Source organism: Carcharodon carcharias, chromosome 21 (genome assembly GCF_017639515.1).
Source record: "Carcharodon carcharias isolate sCarCar2 chromosome 21, sCarCar2.pri, whole genome shotgun sequence".
NCBI classification, from domain to species: Eukaryota; Metazoa; Chordata; class Chondrichthyes; order Lamniformes; family Lamnidae; genus Carcharodon; species Carcharodon carcharias.
Window position 1 is genome coordinate 18,065,685 of NC_054487.1, and position 26,196 is coordinate 18,091,880.

General features: G+C 43.6%; 1 protein-coding gene across 1 annotated transcript in view; it reads left to right on the forward strand.

Annotated features, from left to right (window-relative positions):
* The first annotated feature begins 952 nt into the window (after positions 1-952).
* LOC121293041 (diacylglycerol kinase iota-like) overlaps positions 953-26,196 on the forward strand; it is a 611,142-nt gene continuing 585,898 nt past the window's right edge. Inside the window, exons 1-3 of the mRNA XM_041215634.1 lie at positions 953-1,193; positions 7,155-7,456; positions 9,142-9,338. Coding sequence (XP_041071568.1) covers positions 953-1,193; positions 7,155-7,456; positions 9,142-9,338 — 740 coding nt within the window. The remainder of the gene's footprint in view (positions 1,194-7,154; positions 7,457-9,141; positions 9,339-26,196) is intronic.

A 26,196-nucleotide genomic window follows, 5' to 3' on the forward strand; every position in this document is an offset into this window, starting at 1 on the left:
GTCTCTAGTTCTTGCTGCTGTCTTTCTGGTCCTTGCTGCTGTCTCTCTCTTCCCTGTCCCCCTCTAGTCCTTACTGCTGTCTCTCTCTCTTCTCTGTCCCCCTCTGGTCCTTGCTGCTGTCTTTCTGGTCCTTGCTGCTGTCTCTCTGGTCCTTGCTGCTGTCTCGAGTCCTTGCTGCTGTCTCTCTGGTCGTTGCTGCTGTCTCGCTGGTCCTTGCTGCTGTCTCTCTCTTCTCTGTCCCCCTCTGGTCGTTGCTGCTGTCTCTCTCGTCCTTGCTGCTGTCTCTCTGGTCCTTGCTGCTGTCTCTAGTTCTTGCTGCTGTCTCTAGTTCTTGCTGCTGTCTCTCTGGTCCTTGCTGCTGTTTCTAGTCCTTGCTGCTGTCTCTCTGGTCATTGCTGCTGTCTCTAGTCCTTGCTGCTGTCTCTCTGGTCCTTGCTGCTGTCTCTAGTCCTTGTTGCTGTCTCTCTGGTCGTTGCTGCTGTCTCACTGGTCCTTGCTGCTGTCTCTCTCTTCTCTGTCCCCCTCAGGTCCTTGCTGCTGTCTCTCGCGTCCTTGCTGCTGTCTCTCTGGTCCTTGCTGCTGTCTCTCTCTTCCCTGTCCCCCTCTGGTCCTTGCTGCTTGCTGTCTCTCTCTTCCCTGTCCCCCTCTAGTCCTTGCTGCTGTGTCTCTCTTCTCTGTCCCCCTCTGGTCCTTGCTGCTGTCTCTCTCTTCCCTGTCCCCCTCTAGTCCTTGCTGCTGTCTCTAGTCCTTGCTGCTGTCTCTGTCTTCTCTGTCCCCCTCTGGTCCTTGCTTGCTGTCTCTCTCTTCCCTGCTGCTGGAGGAGGAGCAGGGATTCTCCCACAATCCTGTGCCATTGCTGATGGAAGCTGCGCCGATAGCGGCCGCTCTGCCCATTGCCTCCCCCCAGCATCGGCTGCCGCTTCCCGGGGAGCAAGGGCAGTGGCCGGGCGGGATGGAGCGGGGCAGCGCGGCGGGGTCGCCGGCCGCCAGCGGGCTGGGGCTGGGCTTTGGAGCCGGCCAGCGGGAGCAGGCAGCAGCGGCCGCCGGCTGGGAGACGCCGGAGCCCGGGCAGAGCCCCCTCCAGCAGTCGCTAAGCGGATCCCAGAGTCTGGAGCAGCGGCTCAGTGAAATGGGCATCAGGAAGCAGACATCGTACAGGTGGGTCCGAATGATGAGTGTTGTTGTCCGGCTTGGTAGTGGGAGATTGGGGGTGGTAGAGGGGGGTTAACCCTGGCTGAGAAAATCATCCAAACCTGGTATTGATGCAACATCAAGATTGATACCAATGTGTGTGTGTGTGTGTGTGTGGTGGGGGGGATGTAGGAGGGGGCCGGGGTAAAGGCGCCAGTGGGGGTGGGGGGGGGTGGTATGAAAATACAATCCATGTTTATTTTCAACAAACGGAATAATTTAGATTATATTCACGGAGCAAAAAAAAACAAACACACACAGGAGATTTCTGACCACAACATTGTACAAAGGTAATACCCAGAGCTTAGGGAGGTTTGCAGACTTAAGATATCCATCCCCTCACCATAGCACTGGAGATTACTAAATCCTCTCAATGTTTGTTTATATCGCGGGCAACGCTAAGAACTTTGCGATCTGTACATATCTTCAGGTAAAATGTCAAGTAATTGGCAAAAGAGGTGGGCACCACCGTGGTCGTATGCAGAGGCTTCTACAGCATTTTGCTGGCATTTTCCCTAATTACTTGCTGAGTGTGTCATTTCACTTCAACCTGTCAGCCGTTAAACAACAGTTGTGCATTAAATTTGAATTTTCGTCCATCGTGTCTCACCAATGCAGCGATCTGAGAGCAGTGCAGTTCAGGATAGAGATACAGGGTGGCACATCTGAGATTTGTGAAGTATTCCACCACCCCCCAGGCAGGTATGAGTGCCAACCCTGCCAGGGCCAGAATTGCACCTGCATTTTGACATTCAGTTGGGTCCATTGGGAATTTTGTTATTCAGGTGTGTTAACCAAAATAAGTTCAGACTTGATTAAAAATGTCAGAAAAAGCTCACTCAGTGGATTCAATTGCTCACTCAGTGGATTCAATTGCCCAGTCCTGTGGGAAGCTGTATACAGTAAGAAGCTCCAAGGTTCAGTCTTTGGTCTGTGCTCAGTGAATTTAAACCAGCTGGGGCAGCATTTTGGATGCTACCACTGACCTCAGTTTCCATGAGGTAGGGGAAAGGAGCGATCAGCCAAGATTTCTGATCCTAGTTGCTATTCAATGTTTCCAAGAGGAAAGTGTGCCAAGAACAGCATTATCTGTGATACCCCCACAGTTGAACAGTTTATTGATGGCCATTGTCTCGGCTGACGCATGTGTAATGGCTACGTGGCCAAGGTATGGAAGGTAGCCCAGCAATCAGTGCGGAATGTTAGGGGAGAGCATTCGGAGGGGGGCAGTGGTGGGTGCATGGAAAAGAAATGTCTCAGAAATTAAGATGAGACGAGATGGGCTTAGCCTGGTGAAAGCTATGCCTGGTAACACTAGGACATCACAGAAGACCTGATATCATCTCAAAGTAGCCAAAACATCATACAGCCTGATGGTTTAATTATTGTTTTTGAATGAGTCAGAACACGAACCATCAGTTAAAGCAGTTCTGCTCCCAGCAAGATATAAAATAATGCATGTAATAAGAGGATCTGCCCTTCCATCATGAAGAGCTCTAGCATTTATGCATCGCATGCTTCAAATGTTTATAAAAATTCAGATTTTTTTTTAATCCAATTATTTGTCGATGGTGCTGTTTGTCTCTCTCTCTCTGTGACAGTGTCCTCCTACTAAAGCTATTAACAGAGCCATAGTCATACATGGCGTGGAAATTGTTCTGTGAAATCATATCTTGCACAAAGGCTGCACTCAGAGAAAAGGAAAGGGTGCATATTACAGAGGTCACACGCTGCCATTGTCAGGTCTCAGATACGCCCAAGCCAGATTGATTGATAGCCTATAATATTCCAGGAATTGAAAGAGTGGATAGAGAGAAACTATTTCCTCTGGTGGGGCATTTCAGAACAAGGGCAATTAGACCTAGGCTGTTAAGGATAATGTCAGGGAGCACTTCTTCCCTTAAAGCTTAGCAGAAATCAAGAATTTCTCCACCAAAAAGCTGTGGATGCTTGGGGTAGGGGGGGTGGTCAATGGAAAATGTCAAAACTAAAACTGATAGCTTTTTTTTAGGAAAGGGTATTAGAGGTTCCTAAGCTTGTAAAAAAACACGAGTACATAAGAAATAGGAGCTGTAGAAGGCCATGTGGCCGTTTGAGCCTAGTCCACCATTCAGCCTGATGATGGCTGGTCTTCTACCACAACTCCAATTAACCACACTGTCCCCATATCCCTCGATTCTTTTTAGTACCTAAAATCTATCTCTCTCTTGAATATGTTCAATGACTGAGCATCCACAGCTCTCTGGGGTAGAGAATTCCAAAAACTCACAGCTCTTTGAGGAAAATTCTCCTCACCTCAGTCCTAAATGGCTGACCCATTATTCTGAGAGTGTGCTGCAACCATTTTATGACTCTGGTTGGAGGAAACATCTTCCAGCATCCATCCAGTCAGACCCCTTAAGTATTTTATATGTTTCAGTTTGCTCACCTCTGGAGAAAATAGGCTAAGTCTACTCATTCTCTTCTCATAGGACAATACCCTGATCCCAGTAAACTTGTCTAGTAAACTTGTGTCGCAGTCCCTCCTTCCCTAGGTAAGGAGAACAAAACTGTATACAGTATCAAGGGACTTTATCATTGTAGTAAGCTTCTTTCTCGTTAGCCTTCATTACAAAGGAATCAGAGTATGCTTCCCTAATTAAAAACAAAAAACTGCGGATGCTGGAAATCCAAAACAAAAACAGAATTACCTGGAAAAACTCAGCAGGTCTGGCAGCATCGGCGGAAAAGAAAAGAGTTGACGTTTCGAGTCCTCATGACCCTTCAACAGAACTAGGTGAATCCAAGGAGAGGGGTGAAATATAAGCTGGTTTGGGGTGGGGGGTGGTGGGGGAGTGGAGAGAAATGGAGGGGGGGTGTGGTTGTAGGGACAAGCAAGCGGTGATAGAAGCAGATAATCAAAAGATGTCACAGACAAAAGAACAAAAGAACACAGAGGTGTTGAAGTTGGTGATATTATCTAAACGAATGTGCTAATTAAGAATGGATGGTAGGGCACTCAAGGTATAGCTCTAGTGGGGTTGGGGGGGCATAAAAGATTTAAAAGTAATGGAAATAGGTGGGAAAAGAAAAATCTATATAAATTATCGTAAAAAACAAAATGAAGGGGGAAGAAACAGAAAGGGGGTGGCGATGGAGGAGGGAGTTCAAGATCCAAAGTTGTTGAATTCAATATTCAGTCCGGAAGGCTGTAAAGTGCCTAGTTGGAAGATGAGGTGCTGTTCCTCCAGTTTGCGTTGGGCTTCACTGGAACAATGCAGCAAGCCAAGGACAGACATGTGGGCAAGAGAGCAGGGTGGAGTGTTAAATTGGCAAGCGACAGGGAGGTTTGGGTCATTCTTGTGGATAGACCGCAGGTGTTCTGCAAAGCAGTCGCCCTGTTTATGTTTGGTCTCTCCAATTAGAGGAAGAATGACCCAAACCTCCCTGTCGCTTGCCATTTTAACACTCCACCCTGCTCTCTTGCCCACATGTCTGTCCTTGGCTTGCTGCATTGTTCCAGTGAAGCCCAACGCAAACTGGAGGAACAGCACCTCATCTTCCGACTAGGCACTTTACAGCCTTCCGGACTGAATATTGAATTCAACAACTTTAGGTCTTGAACTCCCTCCTCCATCCCCACCCCCTTTCTGTTTCTTTCCCCTTCCTTTTGTTTTTTCCGATAATTTATATAGATTTTTCTTTTCCCACCTATTTCCATTATTTTTAAATCTTTTATGCTCCCCCACCCCCACTAGAGCTATACCTTGAGTGCCCTACCATCCTTTCTTAATTAGCACATTCGTTTAGATAATATCACCAACTTCAACACCTCTGTGTTCTTTTGTCTGTGACATCTTTTGATTATCTGCTCCTATCATTACTTGCTTGTCCCTACAATCACACCCCTCCCCTCCACTTCTCTCCCCCCACCCAACCCCCACCTTAAACCAGCTTATATTTCACCCCTCTCCTTGGATTCACCTAGTTCTGTTGAAGGGTCATGAGGACTCGAAACGTCAACTCTTTTCTTCTCCGCCGATGTTGCCAGACCTGCTGAGTTTTTCCAGGTAATTCTGTTTTTGTTTTATGCTTCCCTAATTGTTGGCTGTATCTGCATGTTAACTTACTGTGATTTGTGTGGAAGTACACCCAGGTCTCTCTGAATACGAACATCTTCTAGTTTCTCACCATTTAAGAAGATATTCTGATTTTCTATTTTTCCATCTAAAGTGGAAAACTTTACACTCCTCCACATTATATTATACCTGCCACATCCTAATCATTTAACCTATCTAAATCCTTTTCCAGCCTCCTTGCATGTGGATATAAATTGTAAACAGCTGAGATCCAAACACTGACCCTCATGGTATCCCAGTAGCTACAGACTACGAATGTGAAAATGACCTAGTTATTCTTACTCTGTTTTCTATCTGATGACAGTCATCTATCCATGCTAATAAATTACCCCCAACCAATGAACCCTAATTTTGTGTGGTATCATGTTGAATGCTTTTTGGAAATCCAAATATGTTACATCCACCAGCCCCCAATTATCCACTGTGCTAGTTACAACCTCAAAGAACTCTAGCAGATTTGAAAAACACAAATTCCCTTTCAGAAATCACATTGATTCTTCCCAATCATATTATGATTTTCTAAATGTACTGTTATCATGTCCTTAATAATAATAGATTCTATCATTTTCCCTATTCGTGATGGTCAGGCTAACTGATCTATTGTTCCCTGTTTTCTCTCTCCCACCTTTATTAAACAGTGGTGTTTGCTATCCTTCAATCCACAGGGACCATTTTAGATTCTAGTGAGTTCTAGAAGATTGAAATCAATCTCTATAGCCGGGTCTTTTAAAATTCTTGAATGTCAGCCAGCAAGTCCAGGCCATTTGTTTGCCATTAGCCCCATTAATTTCTCCAGTGCTATTTCTTTATGTAAGTTCTTCATTCTTGCTACTTTGTTCCCCACTATTTCTGGAAAAAATTTTGTATCTTCTACTGTGATCTTCTTCCCATCATAAGGTCAGGAGTAGGGAAGTTCGCTGATGATTGCGCAATGATCAGCACCATTCATGACTCCTGCTACTTCCTTGTTCCCCATTATAAATTCTACTGTCTTTGCCTTTAAGGGATGTGTGTTTACTTTAGCTAATCTCATCCTTTTTGCATACCTACAGAAGCTTTTAAAATCTGTTTTCATGTCCCTCGCCAATCTCATTGTATTTTCTCTTTATCGGTTTTTTGTTCTCCTATGCTGAATTCTAAAATCCTCCCAATCCTTAGGTTTACTACTCTTGCCAGAGTCTTCCTTTAATCTAATGCTGCCTTTATCTTCTTTTATTAGCCACATTTTTATTTCTTAAAGGAATATATATTTTCTATGTATTATGTATTAATTCTTTAAATGTTTGCCAATGCTTATCCACTGTCACATCTTTTAATCAAATTTCTCAATGTGCTTTAGCCAACTCGCCCCTCAAACCTTTGCAGTTTACTTCATATTATGATCACTCTTCTCCAGAGTGGCTTGCTAGGGCATTTGGGGTCCATGTAGGCCAGACCAAGTAAGGACAGCAGACTTCCTTCCCTAAAGGACATTAGTGAACCAGATGGCTTTTTATGACAATCGGCAATGGTTTCCTGGACATCATTAGACTTTTAATTCCAGATTTTTTAAAATTGAATTCAAACCTCACCATCTGCCAATTTGAACCTGGGAGTCTGGATTATTAGTCCAGTCACAGTACCACTACATCACCGCCTATCCCTATGAAGTGAAAATTCATTTTTGTTAAGTGACCAGTCTGTTGTTGCACTGGCTTTGATCTCTGAAGTGAGGGTTCGTCCAGAGGCTCCTTTACTACATTGCACAATGGTAAATCTAAAATTTCATGTTCTCTAGTAGGTTCATTTACATAGTGATCTAGAAAATTATCTTGAATGGGGTTAACATAGTTTTTGGTTTTCCAGATATCCAGACACAGGCCACAGGAGCAGAGAAAGCACCTGTTGCAGAGAGAAATAAATTTAAGCCTCCCAGACCTGACGTAACTCATACAGAGGTTGCAGGCAGCATGTATGAAAGTTATTTGCTGATACTCCTTGGGAGATCAATTTCCATCCCTGATAAGAGTATTGATAAGTTGAGTATGGAGGTGTTGAAACAATGGTGTTTAGATAATGGCACAGAAGTGAAGCTGGTTAACTCAGATGCTTGGAGTATATTAAAGAGTAATGCTAACAGCACAGGTTCAATCCCCATATCGGCTGAGGTAATTCTTGGGGCCTGCCTCCTTACCTTTTCCCCCTGGTGATGTCATGGAATAAGCCAGGATCAGCACCCTTGGCCAATGAGGATGCTACATAGAGTGTGAGAGAATGGTGAGGAAAGCGTGAATAGAGTTTTTTGTTTATTTATTCATGGGATGTGGGCATCGCTGGCAGGGCCAGCATTTATTGCATATCCCTAGTTGCCCTGAGAACTGAGTGGCTTGCTAGGGCATTTGAGGGCCATGTAGGCCAGACCAAGTAAGGACAGCAGACTTCCTTCCCTAAAGGACGTTAGTGAACCAGATGGCTTTTTATGACAATCGGCAATGGTTTCCTGGCCATCATTAGACTTTTACTTCCAGATTTTTTAAAATTGAATTCAAACTTCACCATCTGCCGATTTGAACCTGGTAGTCTGGATTATTAGTCCAGTGACAGTACCACTACGTCACCGCCTATCCCTATGAAGTGAAGATTCAATTTTGTTAAGTGATTAGTCTGTTGTTGCATTGGCTTTGATCTCTCAAGTGAGGGTTCAGCTCCATGGCCATGCTTGATGCAAATATTATTGTCCAATTACACTAAACTGGGTGCACACAAGGCCCAGTTGGTGACTGGGTTCTGCTAATTGAGGCTTTGAGTTACTGTGCCGCTTCGAGTTACTGTGCCACTTTGAGCTATTCCCAAAGAAGGCAAGGTTGGATGTTTCTATTAATTTCAACTCCAACAGCAGCTTATTACATGTGTTTGAATCCTGGGTCCGGTGCATTACAGCTGATAATCACGGAACTTCATGCAGAGAAGGGGAGATGGAGACCTCAAAAGCTGGAGAGTTTGCTTGGTGGGAGAAAGAGGACAAATATAGTGGTCGTGTTTTGCCTGATTGAAATAGCTACAACCAAACAAAACTTAACTCTTGATGTCGAGAAAAAGTGTGATTAAGGAGGGACCTTATTGCAATATGTAAAATGCAGAATTTTACATATTTCCTCAAAGGGCATTGGAAAAGTAGGAAATTTATAAAATATAACCCTGGGACAGATATCAGGAAACAATCCTTCATTCAAAATGCTTACTTATCTTTGAGTAATCTACAAACAAGGATATATAAACATGAACAGTGCAATTATCGAAAGTACAATGATGGAAGAGTTAATGTACTAGATAGGGATGGACTTTGATGAAATATCATCCTGCTTTGTCTTACAATCTACAGCTGTAAGTCACAGGCACGCTGCCTGTAGAGCTACTGCTTTTGGTCTACCCTAGTTCAGTAGGAGGACCATCTGGATCTTTGGAGTGACTCAGTATAACTTCCTGCTCAGACTCCTCATGCTCAGACTCCTCATGACAGTAGCTTGGCACAAGGCTGTGGAAACATTAACACTTAGTTCACACATAGGCCGTTGGGTGCTCAGCGTTCAGCTATTTGATCAGTATCTTTCAGCTAACGGTAAAAGCTAAACTCCCCAGGCTTGGTTTGAAAAGGTTCTTCTGAGCTTGATAAGTTGATTATATACTAGTCTGGTCCAAGTACTTAAGGTTGAAAATTTTATTATTTGACGTCAGAGTGAGAAACATTAGTGCTAGAGAATAGAAGACTTTTCACCCAGAAATGAAGAGATATAGAGCAGAACCTCCAAGAAGTGGCAATCACAGTCAGATTTTTACTTTTTACTTACCTTAGTCAAGAACTGCACGTTTCTTATCCGACCTTCCGACTCAGGCCTGCCAAGAAACATGCAACATACCAGCTCCTGAGACCCTTCAGTGCAGGTCAGCAATGTTCAGGGAAAGTGAAGCCACGGCCCATTTTAACATCACTAGCTGCCGTAAAGCAGGCAAGTTTAAAAGTCTCCATCACATTGAGAAGCCAGGGAGAAGGTAAGTGTGTAAGGTGAATGAGGGGAAGGGTAGTCGAGGGTGGTGGGGACGATAGGATAGGTCAAGTGGGAGGATGGGAGGATGTGTTTGGGGGGCTTAAGGTGGGTCGGGTTGGAGGTTAGGATGAGTTACTGGGATATTGGGGGGAGTTGAGAGGGTAGTTAGGGGGGCTGAGGTTGTAGTTAGAGGATAGTGTTTTAGTCGGAGGGTTGGGACGGTAGTCGGGGTAGACATTGGGGTGGGGAGGGTAGTCAAGGGGGTTGAGGTTGTAGTTGGAGGGTAGTGTTTTTGTCGGAGGGTCGGGAAGGTAGTTGGTGGAATGGAGGTTAGTCAATGGGGGTGGGGGTGTGGGTTTTGCCGGGGTGAGGGAGGGCTAGTCAGGAGTGTGTGGGGGTCCAATGGACAGAGCTGGAGGGGTGTCAGTACTATAGTTACCCAGAAGTTAGAAGTGGTTTTAATCCTTCTAACTTTCCTGGGTAACTATTCTGCTAAGAGAGTCAAAACCATCTAAAGTGTCTGATTTAAACCAGAGAATCAGATAGTTCCTGGTGCAGGGTAATTGCCCATCAAAAATTTGAAATTCCTGGGCAATTCCTGCGCAATCCTTGTGTGGGGATCGGAAGTTCTGGGGCAATTTTCAAAGGACAAAAGTACCTTGACCAATATTTGGCTGTAAAGCATTCTGGGAATGTTTTGAGGTTGTGAAAGGTGTTATATAAATGCAATTGTTTCTATTCCTTTTAATGTTTGAACCCTTGCTACATCCTGTTCCCAAAATAATATCTGCTATCAGGTTTTCTTTTTAAATTGCTGACAAGTTTATTTACTGTAAATTGTTTCATACAGGAAGGCACAATGCTCATGGGTTTCTGAAACCTTCAGTTTTCTCATAAGTAGAAATACCCTTCAATTAACAGTGGAATAAGCAATGAGGGGAGGAGGCTTGGCTACTGACAGAGCTTTGAGAAGGTGACTGTGGCTCAGCCAAGGGTATTGATTGGAGGTTCCTGTTAATATTGGGAATGTTCTGCATTAGAGAGTTGGATAGAACCCAAGGACAGGAGGCGGAGTACCTGACTCTATGGCATGATGGCATCAGTCAGTGCCTCCATTGTTATATGTTGCTTCAGTGCACACATGGCATTTGAGTTCTGCGCATTTTAATGTTGGTTGGTAGTTGTTAATTAAACTGAAGCGTGCAAAAAGTTGTGGGAAAATAAACAAATTTCCAGCTACTTTTCTGTTCGGGTTCATATGTAAATATAACCAATCTAAGCAATTGTTTACTGCAGGAATAAACTGATAAATAGTTATGTCGGTTTTATAATGTCCTTCTTTAGCCTGGAAACAATCTTTTCTGTTGGTGCCATTGAAATTTCCTGAAATTCTGCAGAAATATTTTATCAAAGCTGTACATCCTACCTGGAACACTTTCAGTGAACATGACTGCCTTCATTTGTCAACACAGTGTTGGAAGTGTATCAATGTCTCAATGCTTCAAGATATTCCACACACTTTGTACTGAACCCCATGTGCAGGTTTGAATCATAGAAAGATTACAACATAGAAGGAGACTATTCAGCCCATTGTGTCTGTGCTAGCTCTCTGGCTCTTCATTTTTTTTTCTCTTCAGGTGATTATCCAATTCCCTTTTAAGTGCCACACATTAAATCTGCCTCCACTCCACTCTCAGGCAGTGCATTCTAGATCTTAACCAATCACTGTGTAAAAACGTTTTTCTTTATGTCAGTGTTACATTTTTGGCCAATTACCTTAAATCGATATCCTCTGGTTCTTGAGCCATCCATCAATGGGAACAGTTTATCCCTATCTACTCTGTCTCAACCCATCATGATTTTTAACATTTTTATCAAATCTCCTCAACATTCTCTTCCCTAAGGAGAATAGTCCCAGCTTCTCTGATCTACCAACGTAACTGAATTCCCTCACCCTTGGAACCAGTTTTGTAAGAAAAAATCTTTTCTGCGCCCACCCTAATGCCTTCCAAAAGTGTAGTGCCCACAACTGGACACAATACTCCAGTTGAGGTCAAGGCAGTATCAACCGCGGGGCCTAGACGTTGGGAGGGGCGGGGTTGGTTTGCCCAATCTCAAGGGGGGCCGGTAATGGAGGGGCCCACCCCCTCTCCTGCCCAAGGCCCTAGGATAGCCTGCTGGACTCCAACCATCACCCCCTCTCCCCCCAGCCCCCCTATCGCTAAACTCCTCTTTCTGGTCTCAAAATTGAGACCAGGTGGGAAGCGGCCTTAAGTGGATGTTAATTAGCCACTTAATGGCTTCAATTTATGAAAGGGTAGTGGTTTTGGGATGGCAGCAGGAGGGCTGCCCAGGGATTGTTATGGGTAGACCTGCCAGGAGAGGCCTGTAAAATTCTGCCCAGTAGCTCTATTCATAAAGCCCAGTATCCCACATGCCTCTTGAAGCACTTTCTCAACCTTCCCTGACACCTTCAATGATTTTTACATATATACCCGCCAGATCTCTCTGTACCTGCACCCCTTTTAGAATTGCACCATGAGTTTATCCTTGTTCTTCCTACCAAAATGTATCACTTCACACTTCTCCGCATTAAATTTAATCTGCTACATTTCTACCCATTCCACCAGCCTGTCTGTGTCCTCCTGAAAGCTGTTCCTATCCTCCTCACAATTCTCAACGCTTCCAAGTTTTGTCTCACCAGAAAATTTTGAATTTTTTCCCTGTATGTCCAAGATTGGATTATTAATGTATATCATGACAAGCAGTGCGCCCAGTACTAACCCCAGGGATCCCCATTCTATACCTCTCTCCAGTCTGGAAAAAACCGTTTGGCACTACTCTGTTTCCTGTTGTAGTGTTTCTGTGGTGTTCTTTTATCAGTAGTAATCAACAAAGAAGGAGTAATGTTACAGTGCAGTAATCAGTTTAGTCTCCTTTAGTTTCAGCCAGATGTTGGATTCATGACAATTCATTTGAAGCTCTGCTGCAGATACTGAGTTAGAGCAAAATAGAAACAGCTTTAACTAGAAGTAATGATTTGTTGTAGAAAATATAGTTGGAAGTCAAGAAGTAGTTGTAGGTAAAATGAACCAAGTTGTGTGGGAAGGAGCAATGAATTCCTCATAACTTGAAAGGAATATGAAGGCAGACACAGACTAAAATATCCCAAATGAAAATTGTTTTGATGTGAGTTGTGAACTCCACTCCTCCACAGTATACAATGCCCACCACCACCACCACCCCACCCCCTGGGAAACATTGGATTTGGTTAGTCGTCTCAGTGACAATTTAAACACGGCAAGATTTCTTCTGATCATCATTTCTGGTAAATTGTGTTTTAGGCTTTTAATCTGAGGGCCACAGGTGGGTTGTTAGCTTCCTTTAAGCAAAAGCAAATTGATGGGCTATATGTCCTACTCCCATGTTCCTGCTATTCCAGAACTAACAAATATTTGCTTCTTGTATTTCTGTATCTGGCTAACATTAATAGTGTAACCTGGATAAAACTGTACTGATAGAATATGTGCAGGTTATCCAGGTCAGAATAATAATGGTGATACTTGTAGAATTGAGTGCTATTAATGGTTAATGCTGCACAGGTATTCAGATAATGTAGAATAGGTTTATTGTGGATGATTGCATTGACATCATGGCCTTGGCAGAGATCTGTCTGAGGGGTTATGACACCTTTCCCCCTCATGAGGCTCTCCAGTCTGGCTATACATTCTACCCTTGCCACACACAAACTGTTGCATTGGCGGCTGTAGCTCTTATGTCTAAATCTTGGTTTGTACCTTTATTCCTCTGAAAATTTGTTCTTCTTTGAGAATCTCACCTTGTTTCACCCTTCATGCCTCTCATTTAAGATCCTGGTTCTTTATCACCCACCCAAGTATCTCACTGAGACAATTTAACTGCTTTCCGCTCTCACCCTCTGTACCAAGCAACTTCTCACCCTCAGTGATTTCAACCTCCATCTCAACTGAACGTGTTGTCTCTGCTAAGTTTACTGACTTCCTTTCATCCCTAAGTCTGTCCCCTTCATACAAGCTTGGCTACCTGTATCCATCCCCTTGAACTCTCTGTTACCCAGGCTATCACTGATAAGGCCATCTTTGATCACTTCCTTTAATCACTCCCGCTCACACGTCCACTTCCTTTCTCACCCTACATTCTGCATCCGCTCTTCAAAATAAAACATTTCCCTGAGTCACTTACTACCACTGCACTTTCAAACTCTCCACTGTTTAGTCTTTGGTCCTCCATCCATCGTGACAGTTCTGCAGCTGCTGAGCTCATCACCCACTCCTACACATTTGATGCTCTCATCCTCATTAAAATCATTACGATCTCTCATCTCGGTCATTCTCCCTGGTGTGGCTCTCATCTCCAATCCCTTAAATTCAAGGACACAAACCTGAACATCTATGGTGGATAACTGACTGAACCGTCCATCACCTAACCTGGTTGGACCATATATAGCATTATCAGGTCATGCTATCCATTGGTAAAATTGCTCAGTATGCAAAGATCATCCTGGAAATAGCTAAACTCTTGGCTTCTCTTCACCACATGCAGTCTTCTTAAAGTACTTTCCACTGCTTCCACCCTCACCTCCAGTAACACATGGGAGGAGCCCATGCACTTTTGAGTCATATAGATTTAAATTATCAATTCAGTTGCCACTATTGCTTCCTTTCTTCCCCTAACCCACAAGGCCAAACTTCTCCAAATAATCCCCATCATTCATATCCTGAACTCACATCTTTCTCTAGATCCCATCCCATCTCCCATCCTGCCTTTTTCAGGCTCATCTTGTCCATGAGCCCCACCTCTTGCTCCCTCAGCTCTATTCCAAACTGTTGATCACCCAACTTACCTTCCTGCCCCCATGTTATTTGATGGCGTTAAGGATTCTCTCTATTTACCTATTATTTCCTGTTCTTAAAATCTGCCATCATCATCCCTCCCCTCCAAAAACCCATCCTTGACACATCTGTCCTAAAAACCGCAGCCCTATCTCCAACCTCCCTTTCCCTTCCAAACCCTTTGAACATATCGCCTCCCGTCTTAAAATCTGTGCCCGTCTTTCCCACAATTCCATGTTTGAATCCCTCCAATTAAATTTTTGCGCCGCCTCAGCACTGAAAAGTCTCTTAAAGTCACAAGTAACATTCTATGTGGCTATGTACAGTATCCTTCCTCATCGTTCTCAACGTATCTGTAGCTTTCAACAAGATTGACCACACCATCCTCCTCCAACTTTTCCTCTAGGTCATCAGGCTGGGTAGGCCTTCCCTTGCCTGGTTCCATTCTTATCTATCGGATCACATCCAGAGATCACTTGCAATGATTTCCCTTCTCACTCCTGCACTGTTACTTCTGGAGTTTACCAGGATTCCATCTTTGAGCTCTTCTATTTCTCCTCTGCATGCCGCCTTTCAACAACCTCATCTGAAAGCACCTCTCAGGCTCCACATGCTGAATACTCAGCTTTATCTCACCATCACTTCTCTTAACCTCTCTATGACTCTGATTTACCATAATCCTTAATGAAGTATTGGGAAGACTGAAGACAATGTTTTGATCCCCACCACAAACTCTGATCCCTAATCCCAATTCCACCCCTTTCCCTGGTAACTGTCTGAAATTGAGCCAGATCATTTGTAAGCTGTGTTGTGATGACCCCGAGATGTGCTTCTGACCACATAACTGTTCCATCATTATGTCTGCCTACTTTCATCCCTATAATGTCACCCAGCCTGCGTTCATCCATTGCTGAAACCCTCATCCATTTTCTTTTACTTGTTCATGGGATGTGGGTATTGCTGGCTAAGCCAGCATTTGTTGCCCATCCCTAACTGCCCCTTGATAAGGTGGTGGTGAGACACCTCCTTGAACTGCTACAATCCATGTAGTGTAGGTACACCAACAGTGCTGTTGGGGCTGCCCAGTTTCACTCCTTTTTTTAGACTGCATAGTCTTGGCCGTTTCAGCCGGCACTTGAAGGTCAACCACATTGCTGTGTGTCTGGAGTCACATGTAGGCCAGACTAGGTAGGGACAGCATTAGTGAACCATTAAATTTTTACAACAATCGATATTTTCATGGCTACCATTACTAAGACTAGCTTTTAACTCCAGTTTTATTAATTGAATTTAAATTCCACCAGCTGCCATGGTGGGATTTGGACCCATGTTTAAGGACCCTTATCTAAGGAAAGATACACTGGCATTGGAGGCAGTCCAGAGAAGGTTCACTAGGTTAATCCTGGGTATGGAGGGATTTTCTTATGAGGAGAGGTTGAGTAGGTTGGACCTGTACTCATTGGAGTTTAGAAAAATGAGAGGTGACCTTATTGAAGCACATAAGATTCTTAGGGGTCTTGGCAGGGTAGATGCTGAGAGGTTGTTTCCCATTGTCAGAGAGTCTAGGATCAGAGGGCATAATCTCAGAATAAGGGGTCGCCCATTTAAGACAGAGATGAAGAGGAATTTCTTCTCTCAGAGAGTAGTGAATCTGTGAAATTCTTTACTGCAGAGGGCTGTAAAAGCTGGGTCACTAAGTATATTCAAGGCTGAGATAGACAGATTTTTAATCAGTAAGGGAATCAAGGGTTATGGGGAAAAGGCAGGAAAGTGGAGTTGAGAATTATCAGATCAGCCATGATCTCATTGAATGGTGGAGAAGACTCGATGGGCCGAATGGCCTACTTCTGCTCCTACATCTTATGGTCTTATAGCTCCAGACTTCGGTAGCACCAAACCCTGTGACTAACTTTGGTTGAGTGAGCCAAAGACTGGCAACAGCAACCTAGTGAAAACTTTGTTGATCAGGTAAAATTACAGATGAACGTAGGAGGTGTTCAGAAAAGAATTTAGCTCACTACAGGACCAATATATACACTGGTATACCGGTGGGAACGACAGGACTCCACATTTCACAGCTTTGAATGATAGAAGTTGAGGGATGATGTCTTCTGGCACATGTGTCACCAAGATTAATTTTAAATATTGGGAGCTTTCCCTTTGAAATTAAGATATAAAATATTTTTTGCACCACATGCACAATCAGTGGACAGTCTGTCAAAATCTTTTTCTAGAGGTATAATACTTCAGTAGCAGATGGGAAAATTTCTCTCTTTCTTATTGTAGAAGCAGCAATCTCTTTTTCTTTGCTCTCTTAAGCTCTTTTTGTTCTGTAAGAATTATTACCTATCAGACACAGGAAGGTACTGTGTATTTAGGACAGGGAGTAAAATGCAAACTTAGATTATGTGGTTGTACAAGCCAGTTATCAGCATAGAAAAGTATCACTTAACTTCATAAGTGCCCAAGAACAAGATTAGAGTGAAGTTAGCTCAGATATTGTCACTCGTGTCAGCCAGAATAAAAAATCCCAATGGAACATCTAACCATGCTGTAGATAGGGAGCTAATCGACTCAGTGCTCCAGGAATTAACGCCTACATCACAGAGAAGGAAGGAAAATCACTGAGCCATGCTGCTCAAAAAGACAATGTGTAAGTTCTGAAACATTGCTGACCACCAGTAAGAAGATGATGATAATAATAGGCTGGATATCCTCCACACAGCTTGTGCTATCTTTATTGTCTTTCTATGAACTCATTTATAACTCTCCCAGTACCCCAGATCTATACTATTTACATTTTTATGTTCCTTTCTTTGGCTTTGTTGTCGCTTATCTCTTTTGTTGACCAGGACTTGTGTATTATTAAGTGGAGTCCTTGCACCTTGAGTATAGGTCCTGTCATAAGTTAAACTCTTTTTTGAACACCTTCATCTGGTATTTTACCTGATAAATGTTTCCACCAGGTTGCTGTTGCCAATCTCTGTCTCACTCCATTAAGTACTGATTACGTCCTGCCAGTTTGAGTACGTACCCATTATCCCCAGTCACCTACCTCCTCACCAATTCCTGATCCAAGCCGATAAGTTGCCTCCAATTCCACGTGCTTTCGTTTTTTTTTAACAGTTTTATATGAAAATTTGCTGAATGCCTCCTAGAAGTTCCGATAATTAACATCCACAGACACTCCCTTTTCTACCCTATTAGCTCCCTCCTCAAAATATTCAACCCAGTTTGTTAGACATGACTTACCTTTTACAAACCATGCAGAGACTCTATGGACAGCTCATAGAATTATCAATATGCTCAATCACTCTGTCTCTAATAACAGAGTGGAGATGATGGTGTATTGGTAATATCACTGTGGCAGTAATCCAGACCAATGCTTTGGGGACATAGGTTCTCATTCCACCATGGCAGCTGGTTAATTAGTTAATTAAATTAACTAATTAATTCAGTTAATTAAAAAATTATATATCTAGAGAATGAAGCTAGTCTCAGTAATGGTGACCATGAAGCTATCATCAGTTGTCCTTAAAAACCCAGCTGGTTCACCAATTTCCTTAGGGAAGGAAATCTGCCACCCTTACCTGGTCTGGCCTACGTATGATTCCAGAGTGACAGCAATATGGTTGACTCTTAATGCTCTCTGAATGGGCTAGTAAACTATGCAGTTCAAGGGCAGTTAGGGATGGGCAACATGTGCTGGCCTTGCTGGTGACACCCACGTCATGCCAAAGGATAAACAAAAACTGACATCATCCTGGTAGGATGATAATTCTCTCTTATTCTTCTAAAATAGTGGAGTGGCTTTGGCAATTTTCCTAAGGGGCTATTGACCACAAAGGTCTAGCAATACCTGTAGCATGGATTTCACTTCTCGCTATGTTGATTTCAATCTTGCACCAAGGCCTGGAGTTTCACTCCCGAGGCGAGTGTGCAAAGTCAGGAAATTTCCTGATTCACCTCAGGAAAAAGTGCCCCAAATAGTGGGATCTTCGTTCCAGGGGTGAGAGGTGGGTAGTGGGTGTTGGGAGTGGGATGGAGTTGGACACCACCCCAGGACACAGATTGGAGGCGGGCATAAGGGCTGCTGAGTGTCAAAGTGGGCTGATAAGCCCCCTGTCCACTTCTCAGTTCTCTGTGACTTTACCACAGTTGTTTTCTTAAACATTAGGCCCTCTCGGTCTCACCCCTCACACCCGTCATTCCCCAACCACTGCCCCATACCCATACATACTAACTCCTGCCAACCTATGCCCCCTCACTCCCATGACCCTGTATAGCTACAGTGTTAACTTAGTGCCCACTCCTGCCAACCCAAGCCCCTCATAGTCCCTTGTTGCCCCTATGGCAACTTCGTCCCAACTCATGAAACCCCACTCATCCCTGTGGCCCCAATTGTAACTTTTTGATATCTATTGCCAACTCATTCTCCCACCACCCCCCCCACCCCCACCACCCATCCCTATGGTCCCTTATAGCCCCTATGCCAACTTAGTGCTAACACATGGCCCCACCACCCTTTGTCCTTACACACTCCATACCAATTTACCTGGTATCTACCATAATCAGACCTCAGTAGTCATGCTGAGATGAAATTAAAATAAACTCTAAGTAAATATTACAGGCTTCAATGTATTAAAAAAATTAATTCATGAAAGCCCATTCAATACAATTAACTTCCTTCAAGTACTTAATCCACTATAAAAATAACTATTTTATATTCATAACCCCACATTCAAAGGTAGCTCATTTTTTAATAACCTCTTTGCACTGCCAGTCAAACTGTGAACTTGCAGCCCTTCCACTGTGGTAACGATGGGTTGTGGAAAGCAGTCAAGCAGTAATGATGCTATAATGATCTGGATGATCCATCTCAGCCTCCTCCTGAGGTTCCGAGCATCACAGCTGCCAGTCTTCAGTCAATTCAGTTCACTCCATGTAATATCAAGAAACGGCTGAAAGCACTGGATATGGCAAAGGCTATGGGCCCTGACAACATTCTGGCAATAGTACTGATGACTAGCCATGCCTCTAGCCAAGCTGTTTCAGTACACCTACAACACTGGCATCTACCTGGCAATATGGAAAATTGCCCAGATATGTCCTGTCCACAAAAAGCACGATAAAGTTAACCTGGCAAATTACCACCTCATTAGTCAATCATCAGCAAAGTGGTGGAAGTGGCACTTACTCAGAAATAACCAGCTCACTGACACTCAATTTGAGTTTCACCAGGGCCACTTAGTCCCTGACTTCATTGCGTCCTTGGTTCAAACATGAACAAAAGAGCTGAACTCGAGATGAGAGTGACTGTCCTTCACATCAAGGTAGCATCTGACCGAGTGTGGCATCAAGGAGCCCTAGCAAAACTGGAATCATTGGGAATAAAGAGGAAAGCTCTCCACTGGACGGAGTCATACCTAGCACAAAGGCAGATGGTTGTTGTTTTTGAAGGTCAATCATCTCAGTCTTGGGGCATCACTGAAGGAATTCATCGGGGTAGTGCCTTAGGCCCAACCATCTTCAGTTGCTTCATCAATGACCTTCCCTCCAACATGAGGTCATGGGGATGTTCGCTGATGATTGCACAATATTCAGCACCATTTACGACCCTTCAGAAACTGAAGCAGCCCGTGATCCTATGCAGCAAGACCTGAACAATATTCAGGTTTGGGCTGATATGTGGTAATTAACATTCATGCCACTCATGTGCTAGGCAATGACCACCTCCAGCAAGAGAGAATCCAACCATATACCCTTGACACTCAATGGTATTACCATCACTGAATCCCCCACTATCAATACCCTGGGGGTTAAGTTGACCAGAAAACAAACTGGACCGGCCATTTAAATACAAGAGCAGGTCAGAGGCTGGGAATTCTGTCACGAGTAATTCACCTCCTGATTCCCCAAAACCTGTCCCATCTACAAGGCACAAGTTAGGAGTGTGATGCAATCCTCTCAGCCTGCCTGGATGAGTACAGTGCCAACAACAATCAAGAACCTCAATACCATTCAGGACAAAGCAGATTGTTTGATTGGCAACCCCTCCACTAGCAACGCACAATGGCAGCTGTGTTTACAATCTCCAATAATATAAAAGCAAAAAACTGCGGATGCTGAAAATCTAAAACAAAAATAAAAATACCTGGAAAAACTCAGCAGGTCTGACAGTATCTGCAGAGAGGAACACAGTTAACGTTTTGAGTCTGTATGACTCTTCAAAAGAACTAAGGAAAAATAGATGAGAAGTGAAATATAAGCTGGTTTAAGTGGGCGGGGGGGACAAGTGGAGCTGGATAGAGGGCCAGTGATAGGTGGAGATAGCCAAAATATGTCATAGACAAAAGGACAAAGAGGTGTTAAAGGTGGTGATATTATCTAAGGAATGTGCTAATAGGTGACATTAAGGGTAGAAAGCAGGATGAGCAAGGTACAGATAGCCCTGGTGGGGGTGGGGTGGGGGGAAGGAATTGAAATAGGCTAAAAGATAGAGATAAAACAATGGATGGAAATACATTTAAAAATAATGGAAATAGGTGGGAAAAGAAAAATCTATATAAATTATTGGGAAAAGGGGGGATCGGAAAGGGGGTGGGGATGGAGGAGAGAGTTCATGATCTAAAATTGTTGAACTCAATATTCAGTCCAGAAGGCTTGTTGGAAAATGAGGTGCTGTTCCTCCAGTTTGTTTTGAGCTTCTCTGGAACATTGCAGCAGGCCAAGGATGGACATGTGGGCATGAGAGCAGGGTGGTGTGTTGCAATGGCAAACAACAGGGAGGTCTGGGTCATGCTTGCGGACAGACCGAAGGTGTTCTGCAAAGCAGTCATCCAGTCTGCGTTTGGTCTCTCCAATGTAGCGGAAACTGCATTGGGAGCAGCGAATGCAGTAGACTAACTTGAGGGAAATGCAAGTAAAATGCTGCTTCACTTGAAAGGAACGTTTGGGCCCTTGGACGGTGAGGAGGGGGGAAGTAAAGGGGTAGGTGTTGCACCTTCTACGGTTGCATGGGAAGGTGCCGTGGGAGGGGGTTGAGGTGTAGGGGGTGATGGAGAAGTGGACCAGGGTGTCCCGGAGGGAACGATTCCTGCGAAATGCCACCAGGGTGGGTGAAGGGAAGATGTGTTTGGTGGTGGCATCATGCTGGAGTTGGCGGAGGATGATCCTTTGAATGCGGAGGCTGATGGGGTGACAATTGAGGACAAGGGGGACCCTATCATGGTTCTGGGAGGGAGAGAAAGGTATGAGGGCGGATGCGCGGGAGATGGGCCGGACACGGTTCAGGGCCCTGTCAACCACCGTGGGTGGAAAACTTAGGTTAAGGAAGAAAGAAGATATGTCAGAGGAACTGTTTTTGAAAGTGGCATCATCAGAACAGATGCGATGGAGGTGAAGGAACTGAGAGAATGGGATGGAGTCCTTACAGGAAGCGGGGTGTGAGGAACTGTAGTCAAGGTAGCTGTGGGAGTCAGTAGGCTTGTAATGAATATTGGACAGTCTATCACCAGAAATGGATACAGAGAGGTCAAGGAAGGGAAGGGAAGTGTCAGAGATGAACCATGTGAAAATGATGGAGGGGTGGAAATTGGAAGCAAAATTAATAAATTTTTCCAGATCCAGACGAGAGCATGAAGCAGCACCGAAGTAATCATCGATGTACCGGAGAAAGAGTTGTGGGAGGGGGCCGGAGTAGGGCTGGAACAAGGAATGTTCCACATACCCCATAAAGAGACAGGCATAACTGGGGCCCATATGGGTACCCATAGTCACACCTTTTATTTGGAGGAAGTGAGTGGTGTCTGCAAAGGGATACAGATAGGTTAAATGATTGGGCAAAAATTTGGCAGATGGAGTATAATGTAGGAAAATATGTGGTTGTCCACTTTGGTGAGAAGAATAGAAAAACAGAATATTATTTAAATGGAGACAGCAGAATGTTGCAGTACAGAGGGATCAAGGTGTCTTGGTACATGAATGACAAAAGGTTAGCATGTGGATGCAGGTATGTAATTAGGAAGGCAAATGGAATGCTGGCCTTTATTGCAAGGGAGATGGAGTATAAAAGTAGGGATGCCTTGTTACAACAGTACAGGGTATCGGTGAGATCACACGTGGAGCACTGTGAGCAGCTTTAGTGTCCTTATTTACTTACATTGGAAGCTGTTCGGAGCAGATTCACTTAACTGATTTCTGGCATGAAGGGACTGTCTTCTGAGGAAAGGTTGAGCAGATTGCACCTTTACTTATTGGAGTTTAGAAGAATGATAGGTGATCTTATTGAAACATGTAAGATACTGAGGGGGGCTTAAGTGCTGAGAGGATGTTGCCTCTCGTGGAGGAATCTAGAACTTGGGGGCACAGTTTCAAAATGAGGGGTCTCCCATTTAAGATGGAATCGAGATGAAATTTCTTCTATAAGAGGCTTGTTAGTCTTTGGAATTCACCACCTTAGCGAGCAGTGGAGGTCGGGTCACTGACCATAGTCAGGGTTGACTTAGATTTTTGATCAACAAGGGAGTCAAGGGTTATGGAGGGAAGGCAGGAAGTGGAGTTAAGGCCACAATCAGATCAGCCATGATCTTATTGAATGGCGGAGCAGGCTCAAGGGGCCAAACGGCCTACTCCTCCTCCTATTTCTTAGGTGCTTATGTTAAAACTGTTCCTGATACGCTTCCTTTGAGATTTGCACTATCCTGCCTCTCTCAGTCTGTGAAAATTAGAGTTTCCCATTGTAACTAGTCTGTTTTGCTTCTCTGATCTCCCTGTTTGTATATCCCACTATTTTAGTGCTGCTTTCTGAAAGTTGTTTTCCCTCACCACAAGAGTCTGTGATAAGGGGGCAAAGGCTCTGAAAAAGGGGTTGGCCATCTAGGACTGAGATGAAGAGAAATTCCTTCACTTGGAGGAGTGTGAATCTTCAGAATTCTCTACTCCAGAAATCAGTGGATGCTCAGTTGTTGAGTATATTTAAAACAGTGATCGATAGATTTCTGGACACTAAGAGAATCAAGGGCACTGAGAATGGGACTGAAAAGTGGGGTTGACATAAAAGATCGATCATTATTGTACTGAATGGCAAGACAGGCTTGTGGGTGCACATTACTCATGCCAATGTCTGGCATTCTCATCTGCTCCTCAGTTCTACATGCAGAGTTTCTATGGTCCACTCACCCTTTGGCACATTCCCGTTTTCTCAGGCTATAATAGTGTCCCTTGTCAATATTGCTAATCTTGCTTTTCTAGTTTTCCTAAAGAACTGATGACCTGGAATATTTATCTCCCAGACTTTGGTGATGCCATACACTTTTAGCTAAATTTCCGTTTTTATTTCACTTGTTTTTTGCATTTGTGTATACAACTTTTAATTTGGCAATAGACCCTGGCCTGCCATTGTGACTTGATGCTTTTAACACTTTTTAATTTATCACATTCATTTTTTTTAATCACGTCTAGCATGTTTTAATCAGTTAATTTGCTATATCCTGTATTTGTTTGCAAATTTGAATGTTATTTATATTACCTTTGACACTATTGGTGACCTGGAATTTGCTCTTGTCTTTATTTTTTTTAATCTTTCAGTTATTTTTTATTTTTATTTCTATCTAAGCCTGCCCCCTTTATTGGTTTAATTTCAATATCACAACGTGTAATGTAGTTCTCAGGATCTTACAGTTTGATTTTGTGTGTTGTGGGTATTTGCCTGTCACTTTGTGATGGTGGTGTTGGGAGCCCTTGAATATTGCAGTGGTTTGGCACATAATGGGAGCACTTAGATAAGAACTTAAGAAACAGGAGCAGGAGTAGGCCACAGTGAGCCACAAGCCTGTCTTGCCATTCAGTACAATAATGATCGATCTTTTATGTCAACCCCACTTTTCAGTCCCATTCTCAGTGCCCTTGATTCTCTTAGTGTCCAGAAATCTATCGATCACTGTTTTAAATATACTCAACAACTGAGCATCCACTGATTGCTGGAGTGGAGAATTCTGAAGATTCACACTCCTCCAAGTGAAGGAATTTCTCTTCATCTCAGTCCTAGATGGCCAACCCCTTTTTCAGAGCCTTTGCCCCCTTATCACAGACTCTTGTGGTGAGGGAAAACAACTTTCAGAATCTACACTGTCAAACCCGCTAAGAAATTATATGTTTTAGTAAGATGACTTCTCTTCTAAGCTCCAGACCCACCTTGTAAAGCAATTCTCTCATTTTGGGAATCAATCTAGTTAAGTTTTGTTGTACACATTTAAGGCAAGTTTGGGTAAGGAGACCAAAACTGCCACCATACTCCAGCTGTATAATTGCAGCAAAACCTCCTTACTCTTATAATTCAACTCCCATTCAATAATGACTACCATACTACTTGCCTTAATCGCTTGCTATATCTGCCTGGTGCTCTGATAAGGACTATGGCTGTCTGAGGAGTTGGGTCTGATTAATCTGTGTAACAGCTCATCCTGGGGGCAGTGACAATTGAGTTTTAGAATGACTTGTATTTCACAGTTATTTGTGTGGTGCCTCTAATAGCTACTCCCTTGATGTGTGAAATGTGCCAGTCTGTCCCCTAGTATTCCATCTGCCAGCAACCCTGCCATTGAATACTAGAGTGGGGAGTGAGAAAAATACGACATATTAATTTATTCTTAATATCATTGGAAATGAGGATAATCCATGCTGTGATCTGTCAATGCTTCTTTCTAGTGCAATTTTGCAGTTTCACCAGGTTACTGGTGCTGCCAAAAAAAGAAAATTCTCCACTTCTAATAAAATGTTTCACACTGGCATTCACACATTGCATTGAAGAGGTAGAGAATCCCAACTGGAAATACCATTTAGTTCCAAATAGGCGTTATCCCGATCTCCATGCTGTCTATGACCATGCTTCCATCACCGGTTCCTTGAGCATTTACGTCAATTAACTAAATGGAAATGGGACAAATGCATTAGCAAAGGAAGTTCTGAGGGAATAACACTGAGACTATGCAGGAAAGCGGCAGGGAACTCGTTGGATGGAGGCTAAGAGAGGTTGGGAGTGTGCAAGAAAGTGCCAGGGAACTTGCTGGATGGAGGCTGGTAGCTTGCTGGAATGAGATTGCAGGAGGAGTCCAGGAACGAGTCTAGGTGAGTACAGGAAGCTGCTGTATGGAGGCTATCAGTGAGGCTGGTGGCTGGCTGGATAAAGATTGTAGCAGGGCAGGCTGAGAGTGATTCCAGGCTTAGAATGAGCTTTTGAATGTTCAGGAAAGGCCTGGTAATGAAATTGAGGAGTACTAAGGAGCAAGGCTGGGAGTATGTGGGACTGTCTTTAGCAGAAATCAGAATATAAACATAATGCAGTGTCAGAGCTCTTAAGGAAGGATGTTCCACATGGCAGGAAGAACATCATGGCAGGAAGAACATCAACATGTGTTTGTCACTTAAAAAGGCATTGTCAGAAGAGACATATGTTCTACAATGCAATGACTCAAGGAAAGAGATGGTCTTAGAGGTTGATGCACCTCAAAAAGAGTTAGGAGTGTGCATTATGCAAGAGGGCAAACCAATTGCATTTGGCTCCAAAGGTCTATCACAAGCACAATACAATTATTTGAACATAGAGCGTGAGACACTCACTTTGGCATTCAGCATCACAGAATGCTACACATACCTATTCAGTAAATGATTGATTGTGGAAATTGACCATAAACCATTAGAAATGATATGACACAAACCATTGACAAGTGCACCACCCCAACTACAGCAACTTTTGATAAAAAATACAGAGATACAACTTTGACGTTTCTTACAAACCAGGTAGCAAAATAGTTACTTCAGACACACTGAGCAGGTTACTGGATCCAGAAAAGGCTGCAAATATTTTGCTAAACCTACAAGTGGGCATCAGAGTAGAGGATGTACTCAATGTTGATCTGATGAGTTTTGGTCAACACAAGTGCAACCAACTTCAGGAGGAAATAGCAAATGATCCATGACTGAAGGCATTAT